Source organism: Fusarium poae, chromosome 1, assembly GCF_019609905.1.
Source record: "Fusarium poae strain DAOMC 252244 chromosome 1, whole genome shotgun sequence".
NCBI lineage: Eukaryota > Fungi > Ascomycota > Sordariomycetes > Hypocreales > Nectriaceae > Fusarium > Fusarium poae.
Genome location: NC_058399.1, coordinates 1,659,678 through 1,678,066, shown reverse-complemented (window position 1 = coordinate 1,678,066; position 18,389 = coordinate 1,659,678). Strand labels below are relative to the sequence as shown.

General features: G+C 49.3%; 4 protein-coding genes across 4 annotated transcripts; 2 read left to right on the top strand and 2 right to left on the bottom strand.

Moving 5' to 3' along the window:
- Positions 1-3,721: 3,721 nt before the first annotated feature.
- On the top strand, positions 3,722-9,540 carry FPOAC1_000569 (uncharacterized protein; the record flags this gene model as incomplete). The annotated part of the gene is made up of 7 exons (XM_044845182.1): positions 3,722-4,393; positions 4,446-4,532; positions 4,585-5,952; positions 6,015-7,126; positions 7,181-7,966; positions 8,020-8,267; positions 8,318-9,540. 7 exons carry the CDS (start codon positions 3,722-3,724, stop codon positions 9,538-9,540), a joined length of 5,496 nt encoding a protein of 1,831 aa, XP_044711098.1.
- Positions 9,541-9,804: 264 nt separating this feature from the next.
- On the bottom strand, positions 9,805-10,582 carry ATG33 (Autophagy- protein 33; the record flags this gene model as incomplete). The annotated part of the gene is made up of 2 exons (XM_044845181.1): positions 9,805-10,326; positions 10,514-10,582. 2 exons carry the CDS (start codon positions 10,580-10,582, stop codon positions 9,805-9,807), a joined length of 591 nt encoding a protein of 196 aa, XP_044711097.1.
- Positions 10,583-11,483: 901 nt separating this feature from the next.
- MPH1 (3'-5' DNA helicase) lies at positions 11,484-14,762 on the bottom strand (the record flags this gene model as incomplete). The annotated part of the gene is made up of 1 exon (XM_044845180.1): positions 11,484-14,762. The coding sequence occupies one exon, from the start codon at positions 14,760-14,762 to the stop codon at positions 11,484-11,486; it is 3,279 nt and encodes a 1,092-aa protein (XP_044711096.1).
- A 570-nt stretch (positions 14,763-15,332) lies between these two features.
- On the top strand, positions 15,333-17,523 carry FPOAC1_000566 (uncharacterized protein; the record flags this gene model as incomplete). Its single annotated transcript, XM_044845179.1, has 3 exons — positions 15,333-15,824; positions 15,986-17,425; positions 17,479-17,523. The coding sequence occupies 3 exons, from the start codon at positions 15,333-15,335 to the stop codon at positions 17,521-17,523; spliced, it is 1,977 nt and encodes a 658-aa protein (XP_044711095.1).
- Between the last annotated feature and the right edge of the window lie 866 nt (positions 17,524-18,389).

Here is an 18,389-nt window from a genome sequence, read left to right as displayed (position 1 = left end):
CATCTCCTCATCATCGCTGAAGTCGCTAAATTCTTCGACTGCTCGGTGATGTTTCCCTTGAGGCGTTCTGCGACTGCTGCTTGGATATGCCGAGTTGTTTGCAGGCCTGGGCCGTGGAGGGGGTTGCATATCTTCCAAGTCCGAAAGACCATCAAACTCGGCTTCCATGGGAATGTGATCCATCACCATAGGGTTTGTTGTTGCCCTTGATTGATAAGATACTCTAGAGGCTCTTGTCGAGTCTCTTGGAAAGGGGGCAGTAGAAAAGTCGTCATCTTCCTGCGAAAGGACACTCATGTCCTGTGACGCTTCAATTCTTGAAGCCGGAGGGTTCCAAGAAGATGTTCTGGGTAATTGAGTCTGGTGCACCACTTGTGTACCCATTTGACTAGCCGAAATCGCCTCTCGTGGAGGTACAGACATGTTAACACTGCCCTGAAACGCAGGTTGAGTGCCTAGTACAACGACTGGCGCAGGGGCAGAGACATGCGATGGTTTTTGAAGGGTCTCCATAAACACATCAATGTCCAACCTGGCATCGCGGATGATCTTGATCAACCCATCTTCAGTTTCTTGGATTTCGTCAGTAAGATCATCGAGCCGAACTTCGTCCTCGTCCGTGTCGAGACTTTCTGCATATGCTTGTTCAATCTTCTGGGCCAACTGATCTCGCTTTTCGTCCAACATTCGGTAATCTTCAATAGGACCAGCGAGTTCAGTAATAGCTGCTTGTTGCCGCTTCAGACGCTCCTTTTCCGCCTTGACCTCTGCACGTTGCGGCTTAGACCAACGTTCATTTATGGCTTGACTGAACTTCTTTCCGTTATCCTGGATAAGCTTGTCAATAAACCCTCCCCATTTTGTGATGATAGAGGGGTCAGAGGCCAAGTGCTTGAGAAGCGCTGGCTCTTGAGTCGAGTGAGATGAAGCTTCGCCAAGGGAGTCGAGCACAGAATCGTCAGCAATCAATCTAGTAGACTGTGAGCTACTTGATGTGTCTGCTGGTCTGCCAGGGATAGTTGAGCCGGAAGAGATTTGGCGCTGCGAATTTGAAAGGAGATCAACCCTAGCGCTAGGTGCGGGCGATTCTTGTTTCTGGGGCTCGGCGCAATCTGTGTTGGCTGAAATGTTTAGAATGTTTCGAGAATCATGGCGTGAAGGTGGTGAGAGAAAGTCATCGTCAGAGTCAGGAATAACCAGCTCGTCTCCTCCGGGCTCCGTATCTCGTTGAGGAGACAGCGCCCCAACCAACTTGGAGTTTCCAGAACTGTCAGGCGCTTTCAAAGGGGTTGTAGCTTTCCTAGGGCTCTGGCTGGCGCTGATTATTGGCAGCGTTCTCTGAGGTGATGGTTCGCGGGTAAGTTGGCTACGAATTCTTCTTGAAGGTGACAGAAGGAAGTCATGGTCTTCCTCGCCAATCGGTGGTATGATGGTTGAAGGAGGATTGGTGAAGCCATCCCGTGTTCGTCGAGTTCGAGTACTTAACGTCCCATTCTTTCGTCGGGCAGATCGTGTCGGACTAGGGGGTGGAGGTTCGGTGCCAAGAAGTTCGTAGACATCGGGAATATCGCCAAGATCGCTGAATTCTTCTTTCGTAATCTCATTGCTCTTTCTTTTCCTGCCACTCGAAACAGCTGGCTCTGGTTCCGGTCGAGTCGCATAATCTTCGCGCCACAGCTTTACGTCGCTACCGAAAGACAATGAATCGGAAGAAGCAAAGGTATCGTCGGTCAGGTCCATATAATCGACACCACCTGTCTTAAGTTCTGGGAACTCTGGGCTGCTCGTACATAGTCGGGCTGGGACCGAGGCTGGAGCCGGGGCGGGCGTATTCTTGGGTGGCGACTCGTTAGACCGCTTGACGGGAGTATCTTGTCGGCTTGAAAAATTCGGAGTGATGGAAGTCGGAGTGAGAATTTGCTGTGGTCTCGAGACAAGACTGGGCTTCTTGGCTTTGGAACTCGGAACGAGGCGTCCCATTGTGCCTTCGTCTTCGTCTTCGTCGTCCAGTATCACCGGGTCCGTCTGCCGCGATCTTCGGTCCGGTACTCCCCGTCCATTGAACGCGTCTCTTGTGGACTGGGGATCGTCCCCAATGCTAACAGATGTAACGGGCTGTGATGTTTGTCGCACTTGGGAGTCTGAGTGCTGGGATTGTGACAGGCCAGCCTGAGAAGAGTCGCTGCAAACTGGAAAGGATGGTGTTGCAGGCTTGGAGCGGGCTTGATCGTTCAACAGCCAGGACAAATGCTCAGCAAGGTTGTTACGAGTCATGAAGCCGACGCAATTATATAGGAGCGTCTTTCAGCTACCTCTGTCAGAAACATCGAGGTGTTTATGGGTTGGCGTTTTGGTAGGACACACAGGTCAAATTTGGAAAGGCCTTGCTTGTTATCGTGCCCCAGGCGGGAGGTGGCTGTCCCGCTCTGGCGCGTCACGCGTTGGGCAATAGAGTGGAAGGTACGAGAGCACGTGATTCACGTCTTGTAAAGAATTGTAATGAATCAGTATCAGTATTCCGATTCTTGCAGATAGTACGGATAGAGACGACTGACTACCTGCTTTTCCCCCTTCTTTTCTTTTCATCGTCTGGCAATTAAAACAGAACTTGCTAGGTTGGGTCACAAAACAACACCGTCATTCAATTGATTGATTGCATTGACATCGGCTGAGCCTGATCCAAGGTTAGATATAAAAACCAATTAGTGAAATTTAGTCGTTCATTTTTTTTATTCTTCAACGTCTGCGATTGAAGACGTTGCTTCAATTTCCGCTTGCACACTAAAAATCACCAAGGCACTGTCGAGAATGCCAAAACAGTATCCTTGGGTCAGGCCACCATGGCATTTATCCGCGGTACCAAGACAAGACTTTCTTCCAAAGTCTTCTATAATCCCTTTTCGACTCGCCTCATAGATTCGACGGTCATGGGAGATCAACATCATTGTTCCTTGAATCTTCAGTACTCAATCGCTCTCATCCAAGCAATTGGTATCTTCTGCCTGGGTCTGACCCAAATAGTTCATCGCCGAATATTTCACGATGAAATCGAAAATGATGCATATTCACGCTGCATCACTTATTGTTCGCTTCGATAAGGTGATCCTGCCATTAGAATCAGGCATCAGCGGGTCAGATGGACTTGTAGTACCCAAGATCACGAGCTTTCGCGTGTTGGACCCTTGATGTTCTAGGCAGCATAGACCCCTGCAAGTCACTAACACGCGCTAGAGAACGCGATCTATCTTGGCCTGCGGGGCCTCCAAAAATACTCGACTGCAATGGTGTTGAGAGACGGAATTAGTGCCTCAACTTATCTCACTCTTGACCATTCCTTAGTCGCTCTATTTCTTTCACCCTAAAGCTTAGAAGTCAAGTTTTCTTATAGCCTCTGGTCTTTGTTACTCGCCAACAGACGATCTACTTTATGGTAGTGGGGTAATAAGCTAGGTCCCGTTGTGGTGTTAGAACAGCTTCAGCTGTCAGCAAACCCATGCCGAATATTATTATATAAAGCTTCAAGGACTTCCTCTCAGATGAATGTGCTTGTAATATCTATCAATTCGAGAATCGCAGTTATCTGGCTATAGTTCTTGAGCTCTTTCTCAAACTTGTGACACTCGACTCTTTCTGCCCCTCACCCCTCTCTCTCTACCTGCCTTCCTGCTTTTCTACACCTTTCATCGTCTTATTACTCTCACAGTTCCCTAATATCGCAATTATGGCCAATCTACCTGAGATTCCCACTCCTCACTCGCAACTGGCCAAGTACATCTTCGATCACAAAGATACACCAATCACCGAGATACTTGAGCCATACCGCAAGTATGAAGCTGAGTTGCGATCAGTCTATGCCCAGGATCGTCAGAACCCAATTCTTGATGACCCTCACCTCAATGTTGTTCCTCTCTTCACAGAAGACACCAAGTTCATCACTACTCGAGCCAGAAACCTCGAGGCTGAGTCTGAAGAGGAAAAGTCCAAGTACATCATGGCCCTTCCTGATGAGAAACGTCGCCCTCATGACTCCCCTGCAACCGTTGCCGACTTGGCTGAGTTCCAGAAGAACTTCAACATCTTCTCAGAGTCATCTCTTGCCGACCTCGACTGGTCAAACGTGGTAGCCGCTGGTTCTTCAGTTATCAACTGTCTTCTCCCTGTCCCCAAAGAGTTTAACACCACCAAGCGTAAGCTTCGTGAGTACTACCACGAGAAGTTCTGCCCTGCCTCTGATGTCGATCTCTTTCTCTACGGACTCACCCATGAGCAAGCCATCGAGAAAATCAAGAAAATCGAACGGGCTGTCAAGGATGCCCTGCTCAATGAGGTCACCGTGGTAAGGACCAAGTACGCCATCACCATTGCCAGTCAATACCCCGTCCGACATATTCAGGTAAGTTCCCCTCGGACGTTATACACACTATGAATGCTAATTTCATTTTAAGATCGTTTTGCGTGTCTACAAGTCGGTCAGCGAAATCCTCACCGGTTTTGACATTGATGCCGCCGGAGGAGCCTACAACGGTAGCCAGGTTTGCTTTCCCTCCACCCTCTTCGCCCGCTCTCTTCGCTAAACAGTGTCAGGTCTATGTTACACCCAGAGCGCTTGGGAGTTTCATCACTCAGATCAACCATATCGATCTTACACGCCGTTCGCCCAGCTACGAAAACAGGCTCTCCAAGTACTCCAAGAGAGCATTCGAAATCTATTACCCTGATTTTTCGAGGGAGAAAGTTGACCCTACCATATTTGAGCGCAGTTTCCGGAGGACTTTAGGCCTCGCTCGTCTACTCGTCCTTGAGAGGCTCCCTACCACGACGGCTCGCGAGACCTATCTCGATAAGAGAAGGGAGGAGCGAGGCCGCCCCAGGGTCTATAGGCAACGCCAAGTTCTCCATGGCAACATCAAAGACTATCACGAGGACGAGGTTGCTGACTGGTTGTCCGAGGAGGATGTCAGTAACTATCATACTTTCACGGTACCCTACGGACAACACTTCAACGCCAAGCGGATCGAGAAGCTCTGCTATACGCGAGATCTACTTCTCAATGCAGAGTGGAATCAGCCAGACGAACGGAAAGTATACTTGCATCGCCATCCTGCATTCTTTGGGCGTGTGGAGGACGTTATTGAAGACTGCTGTGGCTGTTGTCCCGAACCTATCACCGAGGAGGAAAAGGAGGTCGCAGAGAAAGAGGGCGAGATATACATCAAAGGCAAAGTCTCTTTCCTGATCGACGACCCTGGCCGACAGCAAATCGGCTCCTTTAATCCCCTTACCGAGAATGATTGGACAGACATGGCGTACGTCGGAAACGTTACACGACTTTGCCAATCCATCGTTGATGGCGATGTCGAAGATGTATCAAACTGGCTCAGCCAGGAAGAGTCTGACCCGAACAAGAGGGACTACACTGGCAGGACACCACTCCATCTTGCCGTCATGGCATCAACTCCTGAGGTCGTCAAGTGCCTTGTGGACCATGGCGCTCGCCTCACTGCTCGCCTAGCAGATGGCAGGACTGCTCTTCATTTGGCTGCGTCTCGGGGCGATTCATCAATGATAAAGATTCTGATGGAAAAGTCGATCGAGAACGAAGAAGCTGAAGAAGAGCGCCAGGACAAGAAGCGCCAGGCTGCGAAGAAAGCTGTGCCTGACACCAAAGATGGCGACTCGGTCGAAAATACTCGATCTGAAGCCAACGAAGACTCTGATGGAGAGCTTATTGATGGCGAAGCCACAGATGTGGATGCTGTGTCTATGACTACAGGATCTTTTGTCAAGGTCAAAGACGCCGGAGGCGACAATGACGAAGATCTGGTTCCCGACGAGTCGCAAGACGAACCCGATTTTTTCGACATTGACGCCCTGGCATGGGACCTCCAATGTTCTCCTCTGCACCTTGCAATTGCGGAGGGCCACGAGGGTGCAGTTAGAGCACTTTGCGATGTGAGTATAACATAATCATATGCCTGCACTCTTTGCGTGGATATCTTGCTAACACACTACAGTTTGGATCTGACTCGATTATTCCTGTGAAGTCTCTCACGGACGGCGATGCTCAGGCGATCCTCACTTTGGTTCTGGCTTTGTCTCTCCCTAACGACAAGGCCAAGTCGATGGCCAATCTTCTTTTGAAACTTGGTGCCACCTCTGCTCAGGCCGACTCTAGAGGGTGCAGTGCCTTTCACCGCTACGTCGAATCTGGAGAAGAAGACCTCGTCGATACACTTCTGGAGAACGATAAAACAGGTATCAAGGCAGCCATCAATCATATGATCACCAGCGGGAGCTACTGGAACTCAGAGGCCATCGCACCTCTCAGCACCGCTATTGAGAACGGCGATGTTGCCTTGGTCCTGAAGCTACTGGCCGCTGGCGCTAAATCCGAAATCGACTTCGATACTTGGCTCAAATCCGCTAAAGTCTCGAATATGAGCGGTCGCCTAGGAGACTTAGAGAGGAATCAACAAATGTACAGTGAGAGTACAGAGCAGCCGCTGATTACCGCTATTCGATTAGGCAACACTGATATAGCAATCAAGCTAATCGAGAACGGCGCTGACCCCAACCCACTGGATATTGCAACCCAGGAGTTAATCTTCAACGAGTACCGAAGGGACTACAACAAGGGGCGTTCAGCTCTAGACTTGGTTCGGTCCTCGCTGAAGCAACTCCGAGGTTACAAAGGCGAGAAGCGAGGACCAGTGGAACCAAAAGAGACTCCAGGCTTGGATGACTTCCTGAAACGCTACACTGAGGGCACATATTCTTATTGTCTTGTTTCAGCCGGAGTTGAAGAGTATCGATACAACTTCGTGGAAGGAAAGAAGAAGTACGAAGAGGATATCAAGAAGAGTCGAGAACCAAAGGGAGTGTCTGAGAAGCGTGAGGCTATTAAGGATCTTGTTGCTGGCTTTGAGGCTGTAGAAGAAGCTCTTATAAGTCGAGGTGCCAAGCCCTTCACAGAGCTGCGTCCTGATATCAAGACAAAAGGCAGAGACGATTCAAGCCGAACCAGCAGAAGGACGGACCACAACGACCCGAAACCTTTCGAGTACCGCTTCTCTTTCAACAATGACCGCGATATGACCGAAAGGAGAAGAGATGGTTATATTGAACTGTAAGTACACATACCTGATGGTCCATTGAACGGTGATATACTAACTGATTACAGGATGGAAGCTGCCTGGACTGGAGATCTTGACAAGATCAAGAAACTCTCACTTCAAGCATGGGGCCCAGAACAGGACCAAGCACCGCTGAAGATCGCCGTTTGGGATAACAAGGGCAACACCCCCTTCTCTATTGCCGTACTTCGAGGACATTACGACGTGGCTAAAGCCTTGCTGGAGATTGTAAAAGCACAATGGTCTCCACCCAAGAAGGATAAGGTCCGATTCAGAATGGACACCGGCGATGATGAGGAGGAGGAGGAATACGATGAGGATTCTGACGAATCCGATGGTTCCCAGAACGACGAGCCACGAATCGTGTCTGAGAAGGTGCAACAACAGTTCACTATTGACAATATTGGCCATGTTGACTTGAATGTTGAGTCTCATACCAAGCCTCTGCAAGTCATATGCCAATCAGTCCCGACCGATTGGTCGATCAAGAACGAGAGGCTCTTCTATCATTGGATCAACACCAGTCTGTTCAGTCATATGTTGTCAACAGACAACATGACTGGGCTAAAGTTTCTCTTGGATTTGGCACAGCACTGTTCGAGCCAGATATTCGAAGGTGATGACGGAGAGGACGATGATTCGCCTACGGGCTTTGTTTTCCCACAAGACGGCTTCAGGTACGCTGTCGATCATGGCAAAACAAAAATGCTTGCCTTGATTATCAAGCAGACAGGCGCAGGGATTCCACTCGATCACCTTGTCAAGAAGAGCGGCGTGGAATTGAACCGAAGACCACGTTATTACCAAGGACTGACTGTGTATGGAAGAAAGAGGTATAGATTAAGGCGTTCCCTATTTTGCAAGCTTGACACTAACAATTATACAGGAAAGATTGGGCCACTGCTGGACGTGGCATGGTTACCAGAAGCAGCGGCCCAAGGACACCACCCCTTCTTTATGCCGCTCTCGCTGGTAACTTAGACAGCGTTGAGTTTTTCCTGGGAGATGCTCCGCACAGGTTGTACAGCGAGTTTGCTAAATCCAAGGCCTCTAAGGAGGACTATCGATTCAAGCACTTGAAGGAGAGCCCTGGCGGTTTTGACCGTGCGATTTCAAAGTGGCTCGGTGCTGACAGTGAGCACTCTCACATGTTATCCTCTACAAGACACTGACAATTATTCCAGATGATCTTGTGATCCATTGCGCAGTCTTGGCTAATTCTGGCGAAAATGCAAACGAGGTACTCGAGTTCCTCACCGAGACATTCCCAGCTGCAATTGAGAAGAAGAACACTGAAGGCGACACACCTCTTGCGGTAGCTTGTCGTCTTGGGCGAATCGACGCTGTCAAGATCTTGTTATCAGCCAACGCCGACCAATCTGCTCGCAACCAGAAGGGCGAGAACATTCTACACGCGGCGCTCGCCTGTAATCCCAGGGATTACCAGCTTCGCGAACTTTTGGACCTCCTTGATACCGACCTTCGAGGCCATCTTTTCCTGCAGAAGAAGAACCTGACCGAGAACGGAACCACGCCTCTGCATACATGGGTTTCCCAAGCCTCGGGGGTTCAAGTCGAATATTTCGGCTCCCACCCCCGTCGTTATTATCAGTCTAGAGGGGCATATGATGGCAAGGAGCAGGAAATGATCCGTATGCTCAATCTCCTTCTCGAATACTCCAAGGGCGACGAACTCGAGATGCTCAACGGAGCCGGCGATACATGTCTTCATACTGCAATCATGATGGACACGATCGCCCTGGCTCAGGCCTTGATCAAATTCAGGCCAAGCCTAGTATACCGGGAGAACGCCGTTGGTCGAACTCCGGCTGAACTGGCCCATGACCGGCTTACTAGTCAGAAGTTTGAGATGCCCGGATACCCTAGTCGAAGCCGAAAGGATGGTGTCAGGGACACCCTAGTAAATGACCCTAAGAATTTCGTCCGCGAGGCCGAAATCGAGGCCCATACACCAGAGCAGAGGAAGGAGTTCCTTGAGGCTCTCGGGCTCAGTGACAATTACAAGGCGAACGAAGTCTCTTTGATTCGGGCTGCTATGGGAATCAAAAAACAGCATTCCAACAAGAGTCTCGACAACAAGACTATTGGGGGGATCTTGTGGGATCTCTGTCGCACGGCGATGCAGAAGTACCCTGGAAAACGCCGATTGGTGACTTTGAACGAGGCCAATGATGTTGCAAAGAGACTGGGCGAGAAGTACTCAGCATCGAGATATTTCAGTGTCCAGGCTCGAGTTGAGGATGGAGAGGAGGATCCCGAAGAGAATGAGAATAACACAACTGTTGACTTTGCAGTTCAGCAGATGAATTCCTGTCTGTCCTGGGCTTGGCCTGTCAACAAGCAGCCTGGAGAAGACAGCAATTCCTCAAGCGACAGTGATGCGTAAGGCTGCCTTCCTGAACTACTGCAACATGTTTAAGATAGTTGAGGCAGATTGTATTGTTATCTAAAGAGCTATGACTGAGAATTCGAGTTACTTATTGAAGGACTTTCGCTGTTAAAGCTTACTATTGAATTCAAATTGTTTTATTAAGTAGTATTGATCGGAGATGGTCTTAAATGCTGAGTATATCGACCGCCCTTAAGTTTGAAGTATTTATCAATTTATGTAAACAGAAATAAAGTCGCAATTTAGAACTGCATGTCCTTCTTATGAAACGTAGACAACGGACTGGGATGCGCCATCGCCCCAAATACCAACGACTGCCATGGCGAAGCCCAGGGCCGAGATAGCCGTTCGGGCAAGGTAGCTTCGCGTGAGACCCTCAACCTCAGCTCGTACTTCCTCGCCGTTAATATCTTCGATATCTTCGTCACTGGCAGGCTCGCTGTGAGCATCGCCCAGGACTTCGTAGCTGGCCTCCATCTTAGCACGCGAAGACTTTCGAGGTGCCGACGAAGCAGCACGTCGAGGAGCAGGTGTAGGAATGAGCATGGGGGCGACAGAGGATAAAGTGGCAAGGAGAGCTGTGTAGAGAAGGTAGGGATGGCGAGATGAGCGGGGGGCGAGGAAAAAGCTGATGAGGAATGGCGCAGAAGCGAGAGATGTGAGGGCCAGAATGGGTGTCTTGAGGGTCGCACTCAGGGTAGAAAGACCGTGAGAGGCAGAAGCTGAGGAAGGAAGTCGGAGAAGGGAAGGGAGAGCGAGAGAAGAGATGGAGTATGAGACACCCTAGAAGCAAAGAGTTAGCGATACTGATATATAACAATGCATGGTAAGTCCTCTTTCAACAATTTCCTTCTCCAAGCCACAAGAATAAGACTTATCATTGGAGTTTCTGCAAGTATTGTTCTTATAAGACCCCATAATATCACTTGATACTCAAGTCGAAAAAGTTGAAGATGGAACTTTGACGTACCGTCAACAAGCCGAGCGAGACAGTGCCCACAAACTTGAGGAGCGAAACGCTCGTTCCTGTCGCAGTCATGGCGGTTGATTTCCGTATCAAACACGAATGATAATGGTATTAGTCTCTTGATGATGATCCAAGAAGAAGAATAGTTACTCCAAAGGAGGGGGCAGAGCGAGAATGAAGTGATGAGTTGGGATGCGGGCGAAGATCGGGTAGTGACGTTGAGATATCGAGCTTGCCATTTGTGGCTTGAAAGATGAGGGGCTCTTGTGGCGGTGATACACAGCGTCTAGCGCTTCCAGTCAACAAGTGGATCACTGCGTCGCTTAGAGTTACTAATATGTGATCCACTACAGAACAGAAAACTGCAGTTCGTGATTTTTTCTTCTCTCTTTCTTTCATCTTCAACAAGACGCGATACTAAACAACAGCAACAAATCACCCGCGTTGAATTCCCCTTCCCGTAAGTCTCCAAAAAATCTCTTTTTCTGTCAAATCTCGCATGATGAGTTCATTGTTTTCAACCCTCCATAATCTTATAGGAAGAGCCGTCTGAGACTGCCTCTGGCATATGTACTTGCTAGCTAAGCTCCTGACAAGACGTTCTATCTTTGACCTGCTGTGCACCACTCTCGGGTGTGCTTGCACGCGGGGCAGTACTGGGCTGGCGGTCGGTGAGCCTGGCGGGTGCGTCAGAGGCGGTGGTGCTTATAAAATGGGTTTCTGATGTTTCGAGATGTTGTCACTTTGTTTTGTCTGATTATCTTTCATGACAAGTTGGCTGACCAACAATAACAGGAATCTACACAATCAATATTGAAAGTTCGGGCAAGGGTTTATGAGTTGTAACTGTCGATATCCTCGTCATGATTCGTCCCTTCATACATAATTAAGTCTAGATATAATGTACCACTGTTTACCTTGCGCCTTGATATTACACCCCGTAGCTCGTGACCTTTCAACCATCGAATTGATCCTACAAATCGCTGTCACTGTCCTCAACTACGTTTCGTCGTCCACGCACTGTTCGATTTGCTCGCACATCGTCGTCATCTGACAGTTCGACTGCTGTCTGACCTGGTTTGTCAAGCATGCGGCCCAAATCTGGCAAATCCTCGCTCTCTTGTGTTGCTGAGAACATGGTAGGCACAAAGAAAGGTCTTCCAGCGTCGTCATCTGCACCCTTAACAGTAGGTGATGAAGCAAACGGAGATGTGCATGTCAGAGACATTGGGTCCTTCATGCTCGACACTGGATGATTATCGGAAACGACAAAGTCCACAAGATCTTCGCCGTCGTCCGAGCCATCCGTTTCCAACAGGTCGCTATCACGATCACAGTCATCGCCAACCTCGTCGCTATTGAAGCCACCAGTCTTCCGCTTAGCCTTGCGTTTGCCTTTGCTTTTGGCGCCGGGTTTTGATCGTCCACGGGCCCTGGGTAGAGTTTCCCCCTCTTCTTCATCCTCGTCGTCCTCCTCTTCCTCTTCTTCCGAGCCTTCATCCACCATGGAACCAAGAGCGAACGTCTGGGGCACTGCATCTGGCGACAGCTTCCTTCTCTTTGCTCGAGGTTGCGCTTTTGATGGCGCTTTTCGAGTTTGCTTCTTTTTGGCAGCCGCTGTTGTTTTTGCCGGTTTTGCTCGCAAAGTCGTTGCTTCGCCGTCAGATCCCGAATCTGTTTCTGGATCAGATCCAGCAAACGCACGAACAGGAATACCTAGGTAATTGCTTGTATCCTCGTCACGACATGGTAGGACGAGGCTTTCTTTCTCGTTCCCCATCATGTTCCACATCTTGACAAAGCGCTTGGTGCGAGTCCCATGCTTAAGCTTCGCAACAGGCCGCAGTTGTCTTTGTAGCTCTGGATACGCGGTCATGTCGGGCATATCCGTTTCCTCAATTACGCTATGATTGAAAGGCAGGTCACGATACGCACGGTTGAGCTCTTTAAGCTCCTCGTCACTCAGCAGCACCTTGGCAAGCTCAGGCACTGTGGAGAGGTCATCGAGTTCCGGGTTACGCTTGGACTTGGTTGGCTTTGCTTTGCCACCGACTTTCAGCATACTAGCCACACTTTGGAAACCCGTCTCCACGCCATCCGGCATGTGGAATTTCTTTGGTGGTTTCTTCTTCCCTGCTGGCGCTCGCCGCTTCTTTGGCTCCGGCAACGACGGGTCTTGTGTGTTTTCAACAGGAATTTCGATGCGTCGCATGTCCACCTCTGGTCGAAATTCCCTAGGGACGATTCGCGTGGACAAATCGAATCGGAAGTTGAACCGACTTCCTTCGCAGATCAAGCTCTGCATCTTCTCGTAGTTGTCTTTAGATCTAGCAAATTGGTCTTCCTCCTTGCCTCGCATGAGGAGTAGCACGATTTTTCCCTCTTGTTTTCGGCCGGTACGTCCCATTCGTTGAAGCATTCGAATTGGCGACGCTGAAGAGTCGTAGCACACGATAAGGTCCACTTGTCCAATATCTAATCCTTCTTCACCGATGGACGTCGCGACAAGCACATTGAACTCGCCATCTTTAAACCTGTCAATGGCTTCGATTTGCTGTGCTTGTTTCATGCCTTCTCCTCGCTTGCTATCGGCTTGACCAACAAAGACACTGGCTTTGATGAGAGGCCGATGCTTGTTGAGCATGCGTACGATGTCCTCTGCAGAGTCCCGGTATTCGCTGAAAACAATCACCCGGGTCGCAGAATTTGCAGCATTGTCCATAAAGTGATTTAACACAGTATCCGCTAGGGCTGCAAGTTTGGGGTGGCCTACAAAACCGTCGGTGCGAAGCCATTTGGAAATTCTATCCATCATTTCTTGAAAGTTGGAGTCCTGAACGAGTTGTCGCTTGTATTTGGATCCTTTCTCTCCTTTCCCTTCCTGCTCACTACGCAAGTCGACAAGGTTATCGTAGAAAGGTTTTATGCCATGAAAATTGAGCAACTTTATAGAATGCGCGATGCTTGTGAGAACTGTGAAAACAGCTCGCATCATGTGTTGGACGCCCTGGTTAGCGTGTCGACCTCGAGAGGCAAACCATTCTTTCTGAGCTTGCATTAAACCGAATGTCGTCATAGCCATAGGGCTTCGTCCGAACCAGATGTTTTGCGAACTTAACTTATCAGTCATTGGTTTCAGGGCTTTCGTGAAAAGCTCACTGACCAGTACCATTTCGTCGGATGGGTCGAGAACGACCTGTTCAATGCTTCTTGAGTGGACATATTGACGAATATCTATAGAGTCTTCGGTACGAATTTCACAATGTGAGATGCCCAGATTGTCGATTACTTCTTGCACAGTTTCAACCTTCGACCCGGGTGTAGCAGTCAGTGCTAGTACTCGAAAACTCTTGGAGAACCGTCGAATAAGCTTCGTGACCTTGGCATATGCATATTCTCCCGTTGCACGGTGTGCCTCATCGATGACTAGCAACACAATAGACTTGGGGTCCGCATAGCCATGGGAAATATCGTTTAGCAAAGTTTGAGGGGTCATGAAGAAGACTCGACGAGACGCCCACTCATCAACACGGAGTACCGGAGGAATTTCGCCTGTCAATAATGTTGTTTCCGACCGAGGGATACCAGCAATGCCATAACAAGCAGTGACCTGCTGTGCCACAAGAGGCTTTGTTGGGGCGACAAACACAATCTTGGCATTTTTTGTCCATCGGTAAAAGTTGAGCATGACACTTGCTGCAATGAATGTTTTTCCAAGACCAGTTGGCAATGCTACCAAGGTGTTGTTGAATAAACTGTTCTTGACGATGCTGAACTGGTAGTCTCGGGTCTTGCCCAGATTCGTCGGGAACACCCATGTCTTCATAGCTTCATGATCAACTTCATGATGGGTTGGTTCTTCCCGAGGGAGGTCTGCACGAAACACTCTTGCAGAGGCCGGCTGTGATGGCCGGGGAGCGTCGTTTGCCACAGATCCGCCAAAAAGAGTCGTCTGACGCAAACTGCCAGAACTTATCCTATTCAATCCTGTCCTGGGAGTAACTCCCATTGGCATTGCTGCAGCTGCTATTGGTCGCGAGTGGTTTTGTTCTGGTGATGAGAATGCATCTGATGGGAGATCTTCCAACTCCAGGGCTGCCACAGCTGTAGAGGCTCTCTGATTACCGGACTGACCCACCACAGTCTGTAAAGATGTTGCTGTACTTTGACCATTCATGGAAGAAGAGACCTGATCGAGGGCTGTCAAAAAGTCCTCATCTGCAATGTCATCGTCAAATTCATCACTATCCATGATGACAAGATGATGCTGTGATGCACCAAGTGTTTTTCGTTTCTGTTATCGTATTCTGAATCAAAGTCTCATAACATGTTCAGTTGCTCACAAATAATTGCAAGACCCTTGCTTGTGGTGGTGGTTCAGTGAAAAAGAAATGCCAGTTGTTAGCAGCTGGCGTACCTTTGGTAGCAGGTAAGCTTTTAAAGGAAGGGACGCGTTGTAGTTACTAGACCGCGCCACTGAAACACGCGATGTCACGTGGTATGACGGATCAAACTTCTGAGGTCGAAGGTCACTTCTAGGCAGTGGACCTACAAGCTTGGGCTTTCTCAAACAAAGAGCTGCCTGGGCATTTCTCTTCTCTCATCAAAAACTCAAAGATCGCTGCAAGGCTACGACTACAAAGCTTGCTTGCGCATCTTTATACTATTCTTACAAAAAAAAACACTACTACAAAACCACCGCGCTGCTTTTGCCACAAAAGCCAGCTGCTTCTACCAACAAAACCGCCTGCGTTGCTTCTACCAAAAAAAAACCCAACTACAAAATAAACCACCACTGCTCACCCTGCTCTCTGACGCCACGATGGCACCTCGAGGTCGTCAGAATACCACTGGGCGCGAGGCGCGAAACCCCACTCGTACATCACGAGGCGGAATTTCAAAGCGCAAGGCTGGTCGCGTTGATGGCGACGGCGATATGGACATGGACAGTGCCGGTCGGCGTGCCAAGAAAACTCCTACCACCACTACCGCCACGAGATCCAATCCCACTCGCTCTAGTACCCGTACTTCAACGCGTGGAGGTCCTTCCAAGAAGGCCCAAAATGTTATCGAGGCACTAACCAATGGCACTGCTGGATCCCTTGCCTCTCGTGTTTCGAATGTCGGTTCTGGCAGAACTCCCAAAACCCGGTCCCGAGACATGACAGGCCTGACGATGCTGCGAGTCGGCGGTTTGAAGGAGAGCAAAGCAGCCAGCAATGCTGGGGGCGGCGTCAATGATCTTCTTGGTTTCATGGAACGGAAAGCCGGGTCATTTCGAACAAATTCAAAGCGAAAGGTCGCAATCAAAAAGGTATGTTTTGTCATTGACAAGGCTTCAGGTGCGGAATATTCGACTCGGCTATGCGAGACTCGGAGAGTTATGTATCGATCTGAAATTGATATCTGTTATATAATTATACACCCCCGCACCCGTGCTAACCATAACCGACAACGCCTGCTAACTCGGTGTAGCACCATCCCGTTGGTGATTACGTCTACGTAGGTGCGACTGAGGAGGATGCTGAGGAGCTGATTAAGCTCAACAATTTCACGTTTGCCGGGGCATCTTTGGAGGTCATCAAGGTCGATGAGATTCCGGCTAGAGGTACGGCGGTAGAATCCAAGGAGACTACGGAGCTTCGTGGCAGGCTACGAGAAATTCTCAGTGCAAGATATGCTGGCGACAACAAACTCCTCAGATTAGACTCCCTGGCTTCCGACGCAGAGCTTGTCGCTCTTGGCATGTTCGAGAACCGTGACCGAGCTCTCAAGACGTTTAAGGGGCTTATGGCTGTATGCGAGAGTCTCTTTAAGAGTTCGAAGGAAAAACAAGAAGCGATTGAAAGCATCAGCCTGGCAAGCAACAACATTGATGATGTGGAACAAGTCGAGATAATCGCCACGACTTTTCCTCACCTCAAAAACCTCGACATGAGTGGCAACCAGGTGGCTTCCATGCAAGCGCTCCAGGCATGGAAAGGAAAATTCAAGTTCCTTGAAACATTGTTCATGACAGGCAACCCTATCGAGACTGCTGACCCAAATTATCTGGCAACTCTTCTGGAATGGTTTCCCAAACTACAGAACGTCAACGGCAATCAACTCCGCACACCCGAACAGATTGCTGCACAGGAGGCCGCCTTGTGGCCTACTCCCATCCCTCAGAATGGGCCTGATTTCCGAGACGTTGCCAATGTTGGTGAAAATTTTCTCTTGGAATTCTTTGCTTCCTATGACAGCGACCGACCCAGCCTCGCATCTAGGTTGTACGATGAGGACAGTCGATTCTCTATTTCTATTGACACTCGAGCTTCCCCGGATCCTGGAGCGGCGCCTCCTATTTCATGGGCATCCTACATCAAGCTCTCCCGGAATCTGACTAAAATCACCAACCCCAACGCCCGTGTCCAACGACTTTTCAAGGGTGCTGCCAGTATTCAAGACGCCTGGAAAGCACTCCCTCTTACACGTCACCCCAACATTAAAGAGGAACTCACCAAGTACATCATGGACTGTCACCCCCTGCAGGGACTGGTCGACCCCAATGGCCAGAACACCGGCGGCGTCGATGGCTTGATAATCGCTGTTCATGGTGAATTTGATGAACAAGACCCCAGCACCAATGTTGCAGGAAAGCGCAGTTTCTCTCGAACATTCGTCCTTGGGCCTGGGAAACCGGGACAGATGATCCGGGTTGTCAGCGACATGCTCTCGCTACGAACGTACAGTCTGCTCCCGAATGTGTTTGTGGCACCTGCTCCTGCCCCTGTCCCAACACCCGCAGACCAACATCAGGCGATGATGGTCGAACTCTCCAAGCAAACGGGCATGACAGCTCAGTACTCTGAGATGTGCCTAGCCCAAGTCAACTGGGAATTCGACAAGGCTTTGTTGATGTTTAACGAGAAGAAGGTATGTATCTTATCCCTGCGGAAGACGATGAATGTAGACTAAACGTACTCCAGTCACAACTCCCAGCTGAGGCTTTCGCTACAGCAATTTTGCCATAGATTGGCGTGTGGTGATGGGGCCATGGAGATATGGGAGGCAGCGATGAATTGAAACATTGGAGTTTACGGTTTATACGGATTATAGGGGGGGGGGGCACAGAGGCAGCAGGGGATCGGTTGTTTATTCTATAATGAGGTGCTGTCCAAAATGAATTGAGCGCACCATGATTGAGACCATGCAGATGCTTTTAATCCCATGTTATTTGTACTGTCAGTCTCCATTGATTTATTGTGAAGATGTGTAACCTACCTACCTACCGGTCTATACTGTAATCTCCGCCTCAGTGCGATTGTTTCAGATGCCATTCTTGGTGCGTTTTGCCCGCAGTAGCATCTTATACTAACCTGCATATACATACATACCTACCTACCTACCTACCTTAGTACCTAGGTAGCTATAGTTGTCAGGTGAATATACCTGTGCGGAATCCCCAAGGATAATCCATAGTTTGATAGCTGCCTATTTAGAACTAAGCCGCGCGCAGACAAGACGGGCTTTCACCGGCAACATTCCGCATCAAGTTTATGACCTTGAATCATATTCCAGGTATTAATCTACAACAATACTCAAATATCAAGTTGGAAGCAAATGAGTCAGTATTCGACATTGAACAAATCTATTTGGTATAGGGTAGATACGACGCCATCGTCCTGGGCGCTAAGATACGTCTTGGCGACTGGTGATGGTGTCTGATCTGATGAGGTCATGTCTTTTGGTTCAATTTCGCTTGCCGCCTTTGGCTACCTATGTGGTTGCTCTGATTCCCGGTCTGGATCACCTCCACTTCGAAGATATCCGACTCGTCTTCTAAAGCGATGATCTACTTTCCACACACCGAACAATCAAGCCAACAGGTCACACTAGA